The sequence below is a fragment of the Echinops telfairi genome, unplaced genomic scaffold (genome assembly GCF_000313985.2).
Source record: "Echinops telfairi isolate 266 unplaced genomic scaffold, ASM31398v2 ScPeMD7_9;HRSCAF=40, whole genome shotgun sequence".
NCBI classification, from domain to species: domain Eukaryota; kingdom Metazoa; phylum Chordata; class Mammalia; order Afrosoricida; family Tenrecidae; genus Echinops; species Echinops telfairi.
Window position 1 is genome coordinate 78,312,104 of NW_022103906.1, and position 14,901 is coordinate 78,327,004.

General features: G+C 52.0%; 1 protein-coding gene across 1 annotated transcript in view; it reads left to right on the forward strand.

The window, feature by feature from the left end:
• KIF3C (kinesin family member 3C) overlaps window positions 1–14,901 on the forward strand; it is a 48,293-nt gene that overhangs the window by 2,274 nt on the left and 31,118 nt on the right. The window contains exons 2-3 of the mRNA XM_045286902.1: window positions 2,516–2,556; window positions 7,599–7,624. Of these exons, the coding sequence (XP_045142837.1) occupies window positions 2,516–2,556; window positions 7,599–7,624 (67 nt within the window). The remainder of the gene's footprint in view (window positions 1–2,515; window positions 2,557–7,598; window positions 7,625–14,901) is intronic.

Here is a 14,901-nt window from a genome sequence, read left to right on the forward strand (position 1 = left end):
CCCCAGACCACCAGCAGACTCTCCAAAGGAGGGCTTGGAGGAGAGAGAGAGAGAGAGGGAGACACACACACACACACACACACACACACACACATGCACGTGTGCACACACCCCCCCCAAAGCAGGCAGGTGGTCCCTTGAGCCAATGAGCTTGGGTGGTCTCAGCTGCTGCCTGTCAGTCTCTCCTGGTGGCCCATTTATCATCAGGCCAGTGGGATGGCCAGGCAAGAGCTCAGCTTCAGTGTGGCTTCCTTCCTTGCAACTTCTTCCTCCTGCAGCACCTTGGGGCAGCACATCATTCTCATCCTATCTGACCCTTGGCAGGCACCTCACAGTTCACAAAGCGCCGCCCCCCCCCCCCCCCCCCCACACACACACATCTGATTTCACCCATTCCTTAGCCTAGTCGTCTAGCCTCCTTTTACAGAGGAAGTACTGAGACACAGCAGACTGGCATGACCGAGGTTCCATCCTACTGGGTGGCAGAGTTGAGCCAGAACCCTCAGGCCTCGTGCTCCTTCAAGTCTTGGGTGGCAGAGTGGCACCATGAGTGGATTCTGCCCCGATGAAAAAATAAGTCTCTTGGGTCTCTGTGGTAGGGTCCATGGCTTTGTGTCCTCAGGAAGAGAGTCTGAGGGATTGCCCAGAGGTGGGATGGAAAGGACCCCAGGCTGGATGCTGGAGTCCAGGCCTGGAGTCTGTTCTATAGCTCTTGGGGTGACCTTGCACAAGTTACTTCCTCCATCTCTTGGCACTTTAGTTTCCTTTTGTACCAAATAGATGGTTGGGCTTCATCTCTGAGGTTCTTCCAACCCGATCATTTTATCATCTGTATTGATCTCAGAAGCATACCAACTGCCTCCACACCCAGGCCCCATCCCCCATCCAATCCCACTCTCCATGGCCCTGAAAGATGTCCTCAGCATCCTTCCAGAGCTGTCTCTTCCCTGGGGCAGCTTCCAGGCTTTAGGAGGGGCTTGGTGAGGGAGGCTGCTTCATGGCTAGCCACAGACCTGTTCAACATCAGTGCTGCAGATTCCACAGCCCAATAATCCCAGGCAGTTACAGGTCCCTGGGGCCCTCTACAGGAGCCTTGGTGGTATAGAGGTTAAAGGATTTGGCTTTGAGCCAGAAGGTCAGTGGTTCTGACAAATCAGCTGCTCCACGGAAGAAAGGCGTGGCACTGAGCTGCCATAAAGCTTTATAGTATGGGCAAAGTTCTGGGGTAATTCTGCTCTGTCCACTAGGACCTCTGTGCATCTGAATTGACTTGATGGCATTGGCTATTGGGGGGAAGAATGCAAGGAATCATGAGGGGCTTGCTTGCTGGGGAAAGCTGAGCATTGCGGTTTCGAATTCCCTCTCAGGTTTTGGGGGCTGGGGCCAGGGAAGCCCCCCACTGCAGAGGGAGAGCGGCAGCCTCTGGGAATGAGCAATTGGCCATTGTCTGTGTTGTGGGGATGTGCTGCTGCACCCGGGCTCCAGCCTGACGTGTTTAATATTTAATTCACCTTCCTGTGCTCAGCAAGGGTTATGCTGAGCTGCTTCTCGAAGGAAAGGCTCCAGGGTTATCCAGGGAGAAACAGCATATCAAAGCCAGGGCGGTTAGACTCCACCTTTCCCTAGGAGCGGGGGAATCCAGGTAGTCTGACGCTTTCTGCTGACCAGCCTGGCATTGGGCAATCTGTTGTTGATTTTAAGAGCCCCTCACCTTACCCCACCACCACACAGAGACTGCTGGCTCTTAAAGTGGCGGTGGCGGTGGGCATACTTTCTTGAGAAAATGGGTAGAGGGGAGGGAGTAATGGCTCCCATTGTTGAGAACAGATTGGCTTGGCTAAACAAGACCCTTGAATCTAAGACAATTGGGGAGCACAGATAACAGGACAGCTCAGAGAGCTGGGCAGCCAAGGAATGGAGCCCATGGTCCCCCACAACCTCATGGCAGGCAGGGGCCCATGATGTGAGGAGGGCTGCTGGGCATTTGTTTTGCTTTTAAATGGTGGTCAAGGTGTATGCAACCAGACACCTGCCGTCTCAACGTCCTGCCATGCACCTTTAGTGGTTTAATTGATGTTCATCCCAGTGTTCCTCGGTCACCCTGTGCACTCCGCAGTTTTCTACTCAGTCTGCCCACCATACCTGTCCTGGCATCTTTCCTTTCTGGCAGAACAAACCCCGGGACCCATGCTACCTGATAATCCAAGGAATTCATTTAGATGTGGCACTTATGTTTAAGGAGCACTTTGGCATCTTCGTCTCCTTTGTGCCTCCAGCAACCCCAAGAGGTGAGCACGGTTATTTCCACTTGGCAGTTGATGGTCACCGAGACTTGGGACATTGGATGAGTGTCTTGGTGACCCTGACTGATAAGTGGCAGAGGCCAAGACTAGCACACCGGCCTTTGCAGACTCCAAACCTGGTCCTTCCTGCTTCCACACAGCTCCGGCCAGGTTCGCTCATGGCGTGACTGAGGCCAAAGGCCTTCCTCTCTGTCAGCCTCAGATTTCCATTTGCCTCATCAGGAGAAAGAAGAAGCAGCTCCCTGAGGAATGGGTGCATTGGTTGTTAAAGGCCCGCCTTTCATATACAAGCAAAGGGGAAGGGTGCCTGGGAAATTCCTGAAGGGGAGTGAGTCCATGTCTTGTGACTTCTTGTCACGCACACCAGCCAAGGACAATCTGTCTAGACCAGCGGTTCTCAACCTGTGGGTTGCAACCCCTTTGGGGGTCAAATGACCCTTTCACAGGGGTTGCCCGATTTATCACAGTAGTAAAATGACAGTGATGAAGTAGCAATGAAAATGATTTTATGGTTGGGGGGGGGCATCACCACATGAGGACCTGTATGAAAGGGTGGCAGCATTTGGAAGGTTGAGAACCACTGATCTAGACAGAGGCCCGGAACCTCCCTGAGGCCCGGAACCTCCCTGAGGCCCTCAGTCAGGGCCTGGCTCAGCACAGGATGTTTCCAGGATGGTGGAAACAATTTGAGGACTCTGAGCCAGCGGTCCCCTGGGGAAAGGGGAGGGAGGCGCACCTTTGAGATCATAATCCCAGCCCTGTCTGTTTCACAGTGTTGCCAGAAGATCAAATGAGATCATTAGTATGAGAGATTCAAAAGAAATTGAAAGCACCAAATAAGTGGAGGGTATTAGCAGCCACAGGGTGGCTTCTGTCTGGCCAAGCAGGGGTCCAGAGATCACCAGGATTGACATCTTTGTAGCGCCAGCCTTAACTCCTTCCTGACCCCGCCATCCTGCTCCACTGCCTGGCTGGAACTCCACAGCAGCTTGGAGGAGACTCAGCCAGGAAAGGCTGCTTGCTCTCAGGGCCCTTCTGGAAATTAGCCGCGGTATTTTTGCTTCCCATCTGCAGCCTGCTCTTCCCCCATTTTCTATGGTGTCTCTTCCCCTCCCCTCCACCCCCTTCTCCCACCTCACGGCCCCCTGTGGGGGCAGCTAAGCGGTAGTTGATGCGACCCAGTGCCCTCATTCACTCTCTGACTCATCACACAGTCTGTCTCCCCTGCCTGCCACCTCTCGCCCTGTTTGCTCCCTTTGTTCTCCACCCCCGCCCAGCGGGTCTCCTTGCAATGTGTTTTCACCCTAACCTAGGAACCTGAGGGGGGCAGAAGGGCCAGGGCCCCCCACGGAGAGCAGCCCTCCCCCCTCTCTGTCCCTAGTCATCAGCAGTCCAGACCTGCGGAGTACCTCCAGGGGGGCTTCAGAGCAGGACCATCAGGTGGGAAGATGCTGAAAGAAGGCACAGACCCCTCTGCACTGCACAGCAAGTGCTCAAAGGTCCTCCCGCAGTACACACCCTGCACATTGACTGCAGGGATGACTGGTAGACGCACAGAGGTGGACTTGGGGCTAGGCCCACCTTACCCAAATAATTGTGCACAGGGTTTGTTGTTGTTTAAGGACTGCTTTAATTTTGAAATGAAACCCTTTGAGGAGTTGGGCCAGGTGATCTGTACAACTTTGCCTCTGGGACCTTGCAGGGGCAGGCAGGGACAGCAGTGGTTCAGATGCACACCTGAGCGGAAACGAGGTGCCCCAGAAGTGAGACGGTGGCCCAGCCTGCCTTCCCCCGGGAAGTATGTCCGGAGGGAGAGCTGGACTCTCCGTAGGGAGTGGAGAGACCCCACAGAAGCAGCCCCCGAAATCAGAGGACTGAGGTCACTCTAGGAATCAAATGTGTATTCTCACCTTTGTGGCTTCCCCTGCCCTTCTTCCTTCTACTTCTCAGCGTGGGGCACGAGGGACAGAGTGGCAAGCCTGAGAAGTCGTCCTCATAGCGTTAATCATGACATGCAGTGAACTCGTGCTATGTGCCAAGCCCTAGGCCGCACACTGTACAAACCACCCCCTCTGGTGAGACTCTCTCATCAACGTGTCATTACTGCCCTCGTTTCAGGGGAGGAGCACTCGTCCAAGGTCATGTGGGTTGCATGTGGCAGACTGATTAGAACCCAGGTCACTTTGCCATGAAATCTGATCAGCTTTCATGCTGGTCAGAGTTGGGCGAATGGGGTCGGGAGCTGGTTGCTGGGAAAGTGGTGATCAGCATGGAGTTTGAGGGCCAGAGCCTGGGGGAACTTAGAAGGAGGCACAGGGCTGGAAATGGATATGATGGGAGCTCATGCTTAGAAGAGACCCCAGATGAAAGCCGGGGTCCTCTGTTCTCGAGGCTCACCCTCTGTGTCAGTGACTCCCACACCCAGATCTCCTGTCCTGGCGTCTGGGCGGGCCTCATCACGTGGAGAGCTGTGTTCCGAGCTCAGGCCTTGGTATCGTGCAGCTTGGCCTTGGTTACTTACTAGTCCTGGGACCTCTGAGGCCCAGTGTTTCCTCATCTGTAACAGGACCTGTATCATAGTCCTGAGAGGATGACGTGAGATAACAGATACAGAGCACTTTGCCACAGTTCCTGGCACACAGTACGTGGTATTACTGTTATTATCCATCCCCCTATGGATACAGGCAAGTAGATTCCTGCTCCCCCCGAATACCTACTTGATACATCAAACACATTCTCTTTTAGCCTGCCATTCAAGGCCTGCAAGCATCTGACTGCAGTACATACCCTTTCCATGCGGCCTGTCTAAGCCAGCTCCTCCTGTAGGAGAGCCTCACGGCCATGGTCCTACCTCGTCCTTTGAACGCATCCTGTCCTTGGTGGTTCTTCGGCTGGTGATACTGTTTTCACATCCTGGATGGTCCCTGGCAACCTGGGAGTGGGGGTGATGGTAGCAGATGCAGCTTCATATAAAGAATAAGCTTTCTTTTTTTTTGAAGTTGAATTAAGCTGCCATAAGAAGTAATGGGCTCACAGTCCTGGAAGTCTTCAAGGAGAGACGGAATATCAGAGATGGTCCAAAGGGATTCATCTCTCCAGAAAGCCATTGCATTCGATGATCTTTAAAGTCCTTGATTTTTAAAAAACTGTTTTATTGGCACTTCATTTACATATCACGCATTCAGTAGTTCAACCATATCAAGAGGAGTTGCACCATCTTCCCCATGTCATTTTCCCCTGGCCCCCATTTTGGCAAAAACATACACGACAAAACATTCACCAATTCAACAACTTGTACATGTACAATTCAGTGCCATTGACGACACTTCGTGCTGTACAACCACTATTGTAAAGGCCTTGATTTTTTTTTAATAGATTTCAAAGTTTATTAGTGGTTACTAGGGTTAGTATACAGAAAGTGGGGGGTGGAGGATAGGGGTGATGGAAAAACTACATGGATCATGGAATGGTACACTTGCAAACATATTCTTATAATTGCTGTCAATAAGGCTTAAACCTATAAATAACTGAACAAGCAAAAGTTGTGTGATCTATATACAAAGGGGCTTCAAAAAGTTTGTGGGAAACTTCCATTATTTTAAAATTTATTTACAGTCATCAGTGGGGCTATTTCTTGCTGATTTGTTTGCTGGCTTGCTCGTCCACCTGCATGGCCAGGTGCAGGGCCTTCCTGAACCCTTGCAGAGCTGAGAGGTACTTGGTAAAGTTGGTGCGGGTGGATTCTGCTTTGTTCTCAGGGTCTCCAGGTCATGGTCAAGCTGCTTGGTCATTGTGGAGAGCTTAAGTCAGGTTGGCCTTTGCTTTGAGCTGAAGAGGTGCAAGGAGTCTCTGGCAGAAGACACATCTCAGCCCCGCTTGGTGATCCACCCGCTTGGTGATCCACATGGAGATGGGACACCTGAGAGCAGGAGAGAGGGGGAGGGGAAGCAGGACAAGGTGAAAGGGAACAGGGGAGCGAGCCAGGGAGAGCAGGGCCTTGATTTTTTAAAATCACCATTTGGTTTTAGAGTCCCACAGGAAATGTTCGGTTCATCTTCTTTGAACATTAGATTGGGGGAGTTTAAAACTTAAGGCTGTACGAATCCAACCAATCATAAAAGCTCTTTCCACTCTCTACACAGCCAGTTAGGACAGAGCCAAAGATCATGAGACAGAGGCATGAAGAGCTAGAAGCCAGGAGAAGGGCAGGAGAGCAGCAGAGGGGCCGTGGAGAGAGGAGGGAGAGGCGGGGCGGGAAGGAGGAAGGAGAGGTGAGTAGATAGTCGGGCTTCTGGGGAGAAGAAACCCATTTCGAGAAAATACACTGGAGTGGAACACGCGGGACCATTTTTACTGCCCTGGCTATGATGCTTGTCTCCAAATAGGGCTGTATCCAGTCTCCAGAGATTCCCCACAGCCTCGGGAGCACCCACTTTCCCAAAGCTGCTCTGGCTCCATGGCGTGCGTGTCCCCAGGGACACCAGCCCCAGTGCAGGATCCTGTGGGATTGATTCTTGGGTTGAGGTGCTCAGGGAGGGGTGTGCTTCCTTTCCACCTGTCTCACTCGATTCCAGCTGAGTCCTCCAGGATCAGATTCTTGAGTGAAGCCTTAGGATCAGTGACCTGCAGCGTGGATTTTTGCTGAGGGAGCAATGAGTTTATATCAGTGGTGGTGCAAGAATTTGGAAAAGGGTAGTGAGAATGATTGCACCATTTGAACAATAGGATCCCTGCCATTCAATGAATTATACATATAAAATGGGGTTGCATAATTCCGCTGGCATTGGGTACATCTTCATAATAGAGCAGCAGTTCTCAGCCTGTGGGTTGCGACCCTTTTCGGGTCTAGCGACTCTTTCACAGGGGTTGCCCAATTCATAACAGTAGCCAATGACAGTGATGAAGTAGCAATGAAAATAATCTTATGGTTGGGGAGTCACCACACCTGAGGAACTGTATGAAAGGGTCGCGGCGTTAGGGAGGTTGAGAACTACTGCTGTAGATAAACAGAGAGACCTGTTCCGGTCGGTCATCTAGGTCAGCGTGTGTGTGTGTGGCCTCCTGGGATTAATGAGCGCAATGACTTTCTTCCTTCCTACCACTAGCAGGTGTGGTCTGTTAGAACTGTGATGAGTCAGAGCCATAGCGATTGGCCCAACAGGAAGGATACACTGGCCTTCAAGTTATTTGGGGGCTCAGCAGACAGACCTTCTGGTAGAATATTGGGTTTCTCATGATAGGTGTTGGCTGGCAGAGTGTCTGATCAGATTGCCCTGTGTCATTTCTAGTCCCCAGAGAGCGAAGGAATGGACAGAGGGGCTGTGAGGCTATCCTCACTGCTGTGAGGACGAGGAGGATGGAGCTGGAATTCAGCGAGAGTGGGGTGTCCTCCTGGCAAGTGCCCCGCCACCGCCTGCTGGGCTTGGGCAACCTGGGGACCTCTCAGGAATCTTCCAGAGCCTGTGACCAGGTGTGGACCGGCTGAGCCAGAGGTCTGAGTGTGTCCAGCCTTTCGACTGTGGGGCCTGTGCAGGCAGGCCCTTGCACTCACATCTCACGGGATGTCTGCACTTCAGGCTCGGACACTCTTGAACGGTTCGTGTAGGATTCCTGTACAGGAGGGTTGGCATATCTAGGGTGTTTACTATCCCAGCCATTCCCAAGCTTCAATGCCTCATCAGACTAAAGCGTTGCTTTCTCATTGCCTCTCATTCCTCCCAGTTGTGCTCGGAAGAGTACCAAGCCTTGGGTTGAGATGTTTCTAGAGCACTAGGCTATGGACCTGCAAAATGTCCCCTTTCTTTAGGTGGGCCAGCAGAATCATCATCATCATCGTCATCCCACAACAGTAGGTAGTAGTAGTAATGGTAGCTCCTAGATTTCTGTGCGTGCCTGATGCTCCACACTCTGATGTGCAATCTTCTCTGCTTTAGGAGTGTCTATCTCACCATCGCACCTGGACGTAGCCCTATTTTCAGCTCCATGCCACAAATGGACAGCCCCAGCCCACATCCCTGGGTTCAGAGTATGTGCTCCAGCCGGCCTGACTGCAGAACCCATGGTCTTCCCCACCACACTGAACTACCTGCTTGGGAGGGAGGGAGGGATTGATACCAGATCCCTGGCTAATGGGCCTCTTGGGGAGCTCTTGTCTCAGGAGGGGATTAACTTATCTCTGCCTGTTTGAGTGTGTGATGCAAGCCCCCAGCCTCCGACCTCTGCCCAGCCCCATCCATTCATGCCTCTACCCCACACATTGTTTGGGAGCTCCCATGGCCAAGCATATAAGTCAGTAGGTATAATGATTAGCTTAGTCTTTTAGATTTTTCGGGTGTCTGGGTAGAATCATAAGAACTCTCTTGAGTGGTTCTCTCTAGGGACTGAGCTAGGGAAGGAGTCTTTTCTCATTGTGTCTGTCTTTAGTTGTTGTTGCTGCTGTTGTTTTTTATGACAAGCATATAGCACTTTCATATTTAGACAAAAGTGACTCAACTTTTTCGAGGGGAAAGTAAAACCTTTGTTACTGAGCTTCTGCTGAGGTCGATGAAAAACACTGGGCACAATGGTGAATGGTTGAAAGGGAAAATGCTTTATTACATATTTTTTCAGCACAATTAAGACAAAAGTAACCCTTTGTCAGGAGTCTGTGATCTCAGCTGCTGTAAAAAAAAAAAAAATGAGGAAAATATAAAAGAAATGTGTTAACACCTCTTTGGAAGATTTGCTTAAAAGTAATGAATCATTGGGGATCAACCCAGGTTGGTGATAATCTTCAATGATACCCAACTATTAATCCACTGTGACCTTGAACAAGCCACTTCTCCTTCATAGGGTTGTGAGAGACGATCATTTGATGATGTCATCCTTGGTATCAATTTGCTGGTTCATCTGGGAACAGCAGCCCAGCAGCCCAAGGTTAGGGACCAGGCTAAATAGGGGTAGTGACCCGATAGAGAGAGATGGTTGAGGCTTGCCTTGGAGCCTGGAGCCCAGGAGGTACCCTGAACCCCACAGCACCCCACACCTCATCCTCAAAATGCCCCAAAGCCAGTTGCCATTGATCCATTCTACCACCAGACCGCCACGGGCACTGCAGAGTAAAGAACTGTCCCACAGAGACACGAGGCTGGGACCTCTCAGAAGCACACTGCCAGGCCTTTCTTTGGAGATGCCTCTGGAAAGTTTCATCCCACCAAGCTTTCAGTTCATACTTGAGCACTTTAGCACTGCCCAGGGGCTCTGTAAAATTCCCAAGAGGTACTGTCGAGTCTGGTTCTGACATCATTGCATCCTAGGAGCTGGCTGGATAGCATTTCATTTGTAGGCCGGGTGCTTTAGAGACCTTTTTAGAAAGCCACACATAAAGGACAGAAATGTAGGTCAGGATTTTTTCTCTTTAGTGGAAGGTCTGGTTTTTGGTGGTTTTTTTTTCCCTTCCTGCTGGTGGCGCAGTGGTGAAGTGCTTAACTGCTAACCAGAAGATCAGTGGTTCCAGCCCCCCAGCTGCTCCATGGGAGAAAGAAGTGGCTGTATGCTTCTGTACAGGTCGGAGAGCCTCGGAAACCTGTGGGGCAGCTCAGCCCTGACCTACAGGTTATGAGGACTTGAAGTGGATTCCAGGGCAACAGGTTCAACGGCTTTCTCCAGGGTGGACTGAGGTCCCTCTGTGCACTCAGACCTCTAGAGTTCAGCTCACTTCGCTCCCTGGCCAGCAGTTTTCCGCATCTTTCCACAGCTCTGTCTTCTCCACAAGAGAAGTCCTCCACTTTACGCACCTACCGATGTGCTCTTATTTGGAAACATCCTAGCAGGAGACGCATTTCCCTCGAGGACGTAGGTCCTTAAGGGCAAAGAATCACGGATAATAGCACAATTCCTCCTTCTCCTCCAAATGGTACTTCATTTCTTCTTCCTAGACCTCCAGGCAAACCTGCAGCTCGAGATATAAAATCAGGGAGCCACCAGAGGAAGAATAGATCTTTGAAGACAAGAGTAGCTGCATTTCCCAAGCAGTGGACTGGGGAGCTGTGGAGCAGGTGGCTTTGTTTGGCTTGTTGCAGTGGGTGGGGGGCAACACCTGACCTTGAGCTTACTCTCGTCGCGCAAGCACTTTCACATTGATAGCCAATGCCTCCTCTTTCCCCAAAGCCGTTTGGCGGATGTGAAAACAGTCCAGCAGGCTGGCGCCCTGGGCTTCCCAGCAGATAGGGTGGCCAAGGGTGCAGTGCACTAGGACTTCCGCCCGCCGGGGCACACGCCCAGTTCTCTTTATGTCCCTCCACCCCGGGACTGGAGAGGTGGCCCTGCGGTGAACCTCCTGGTTTCCAGCCCGTCTTTGGACACTAGTGTTGCCTGCTGCATAGCACATGGTGGAGAGCTCAGGAATGCCCCTCGGAGGTTCACCAAGGCAGGAGCGTGGTCAGCAGATCCCAGCCCTGTTTCCACCGTCAGGGAAAGGCCCGGCGCTCTCTGCTTCCCTGATGGTGTCTGAGTTGGACCAAGCGCTGCACCTCTAAGGCTCCTCCCTGCCTCAGCCTAGGAGTAGAGTGTTGAGCAGGGACTGGGACACCACTGGACTTAGAAGGGACGTCCTGGGGGTTAGCACCTATCTGCTCACCTGCACCGTGAGCATCCCTCGGCGTGCTTGCATTTGATTTGAACTCGTGCAAAGGCAGCTTGGAAGAAAGGTCTGGCCATCTTCTCCCTCCCTCTGGAGGGCCCTTCCCCTCTGCTCACACAGGGTGGCCATGAGTCTGATGGACTCACTCGCAGCAGGCTTGGTTTTGTTCTGGTTTAGTGCGGAGGCTGGCATTCAGATGTCACTTCCGCCATTCTGGCTGTCATCCAAGTCACTTTCCCTCCCTGACCCTTCGTTTGGTTTGATGTGGAATGGCATTCTCTAAGAGTCTCGTGGCAATGAAACAGGATGGTGAATGTGAGAAGCGCCTAGCCTGGCCACGGGCACTGGGTACCTTGCATATGAGACGCCCGTCTCCAGAATATCAGAGCCTCGCTGGCAGTGGCGGGGCCAGGCCCATTGGGCTTCTCTGTCCTTGAAAAGTCATACTGATGCTATCTTCCCAGAAGAGTGGCTGGCCAGGCCTGGCTGTCTCCGTCCCAGCTCTCCAGATCAGCACTTAGTGAGCACAGGGGCCTCCATCCTCTTCCCTCTGGCTTGACTCCAATTGCTCCTGGAAGAGACGAAAGTGTGCCTCTCCGAGTATCCCAAGCTGTGTCCACAAGCTGACGTGTCCCCCGTGATGACCTTGCCAGTTAACTGGGACAGCGGCTCACCTTGAGGCCCAGGTCAACCTGGGAAATTGTTTGCGTGTTATTTAGAACGGGCCTGGGAAATATAAGAGCAGAGATACAGGTAAAGTTTCCTTCGCTGTGAGACTCCACATGCATCCTCCCTCTCTAGCCTCCGTTACCTCACCCACTGATAGGACCAAAGGGAAGGAGCCCTGTGGCACAGTGGTGAAATGCTTGACTGCTAACGGCAAGATCGGCAGTTCGAGCCCATCGGTCCATCTCTGCCCCTAAAGATTACAGCCTCAGAAGTCCTTGGTCCTATGGGGCCACCATGATTTGGAATCAACTCCACAGCACAACAACAAAGCAAGGGTGGGTAGAGTCCGTGGTCCCTGAGATCCCCTAGGCTCTGGTACCCTCTAATTGGTATCTTTTTCTCCAGAGTCAGATCAGAAGGCCCTGGAGCCCTCTGACCTTTGAGCCACACTGGACTTACTGAAAACCAGCCCCAGTCTTGTGCACAGGCCCCACCCTCTCATCTCCTTTTGCCCCGAGAGATCACAAAGGATGATGCATTGACTTGGCTTGAGGACAGAGATCACCATCTTCCGGCTCCTCGGCTCTGTACCCCCCAGCCTGCGTTGGGACTAGGGATTTCAGGTTCACCCTCCCTGACCTCAGGGAAAGTAGACTATGGCCACTGGCATCCTCAAAGGAATGGGAAAACTACAGGGAAAAGTTCCCAGCAGAGAACTGCAGCTCGTGTAGGATGTGCTGCAGAGCAGAGCAGAGACATGGCCTGGGTGGAGATTGGGGAAGAGGGCCTGAGACCGTGCGCCTGGGCTGAGGCTCACCCACAGAGTTCATAGGTGAGCCAGTTCCCTCTTGTAGCACAAGACTGCTTCTGTAAGGCAGGTTGGGCTGGGCCGCGTGGGCTTGGGCAAGTGGGCGGGCAGGACTCGCTGGGCAAACAGGCAGGCAGATTCCATTGTGATGCAGACCACGTCTGTGTCCTAGGGGAGGGTGGGGGTGGCGGCTGGGAACTGCATGGGGGCTGGACAAATGGGAGGGGGTCATGATGGGCCAGGAGCCATCATCCAGGAATTCTACTCAAAGGCAGGGCTGTTGTCCAAGGAGGGCATAGAACTCAAAGGCCAAGTAGCCAGAACCAACCCAGAAACCAATCCTGGGAATGATCATGGGGCTGCGACCTGGGGAACTACACGGGAGCCCAGTCATCTTGACTAATGTCCTTAGTTCCCCGAGGCCTCCCTTGGTTCTTGCCTGATGGGGTGCTCAAGGTCTGCCTGACAGGGCTTAGACGGGGTTAAGATGTGGGTAAGGGGGCGCCTTTGAGTGAGGAGAGTCTGAGCCGAGGGGTCGTAGCTGGGCAAGGTGGAGGTTGAATAAGCAAGAGTTATTCTAAAATCAGAGGCGTCTCCTCACAGGGGTACAAAAGGGGAGATTAGGCCTCCACCAGACGGCCTCAGGTAAATAGAAATAAATGCAGAGGCTCAAATGTCTATCTATTGTGATAAACCATATTGAAAGATAATGGCAATACTTCCTGACTATGAAGTGTAATGAACGTGTTTCCACCCCAAAAGAGTTCCTCGGTTTATTGCTGGCATCGATGAGGGAGGTAACAGGACAGCATGTTCCAAAATGCATACGAGGTCTTGAAGGTTTTATCCACTCCCAAAATCTCCATCTAAAAGGAGGCCTTGAACCAGTGCTTACCGTGTGCAGTCATGGTTGGCAAAGGGAAACTGAAACACACTAAATTCTTTTCTTTTTTTTAAATACGTTTATTGGGGGCTCCTACATCTCTTGCCACAATCCATACACTCCTCCAGTGTGTCAAGCACATTTGCACACATGCTGCCATCATCATCATCATTTTCAAAACACTCTTCCCACTTGAGCCGCTGGTGTCAGCTCCCATTTCTCCCCCTCTCTCACAAACCCTTGATAAGTTATAGATTCTTTTTTCTTTATCTTACATCGTCCTCTGTCGCCTCTCACCCCCTTTTCCATTATCCGTGCCCCTGGGAGGGGGTTCTAGGTTGATCCTTGTGATCAGTTCGCTCTTTTTTCCCTCATCCCCCCCCAATAATCCTGGTATCTCTACTCTCCTTGTTGGCCCTGAGGGGTTTATCTGCCCTGGATTCCCTGTGTTGCAGGCTCTTATCTGTAGCAGTGTGCATGCTCTGGTCTAATCCGATTTGTAAGGCAGAATTGAGGTCATGATAGTGGGGGGAAGGAAGCACCTAAGCACCAGAGGAAAGTTGTGTATTTCATCCTTGCTATACTGCACCCTGACTGGCTCATCACACTAAATTCTTATTTGGGGAAATCAGAAGGCTAACTGGGACAGGAACAATTTACGTGTTGAACCCTGGAATGGGACACTCTGAAGAAGCACAGTGAGCCCTTGCAGGACCCTGATGCCTGGCACGGGATTGTTGCCAGGACCGTGGGGCGCAACACACGTTCAGAGCAACACTGGGGGTCGCCATCTTGGAACCAGGCGCCACTATTTTTAACCCAGTCAGACCAAGAGATTCGGTTGCTGTGCAGGGTGCACACTGCCTGCGTCGTTTAAGATGACGAAGTTTCCAGCAGGGCTTCGAACCATAGTTTGCCCTGTCCTGGCTAATGTACCAGTTCAGCCCCACTTTGAGAACTCACGACTGTTCCCAGGTGGCTGCTGAGACTGAACTAGATTGAACTGGTTTGAAGCCTTATCCGAAAGGACGAGCAGCCTAAATAGCTGATAATGGGGTTCATGAAATCCACGATAACTTGTCTGCTGTGAATATTCTAATCATCATAATTATAATAATAAATGTTATGAAAGGCGTCGAAAGCGCGTGTGATATGAAGGAAAGTAGACATCACAGGCTATCTTTGGGCCACATCTGCGGATGCCGGACATCATGCTTGGTGAAGTCGAGGGCAGTGAGAGAGAGGAAGGTGCTCAGGGAGAGGGGGTTGGCCCCGTGGCTGCAGCCGTGGGACAGTCGTGAGGCTGGCGCAGGACCGGGCAGCGTTCTGTTCTGTTGTGCGCGGTGCCTCCAGGAGCTGGCGCCTCACGATCAAAATAGATGGAAAAATGATGTGTGCATATGCAAACACCTGGAGGGGGGCGGGGGACAGGTTATGATTTTGGTTTGGTTTTGTCCTCAAGGGAGGAAAAGACAGCCTCAGGTTAGAAACGTGTCCCGAGAGGCCCTTAGTACACCGTTTGGTATGTGATCCAGTCTGACATAGCCAATGTCAGGGCTTTCCCTTCCTTTTTTTGGTTCTGAAGACTGCCGCTTTCAAAACTCAAGGCGTCAGCGCC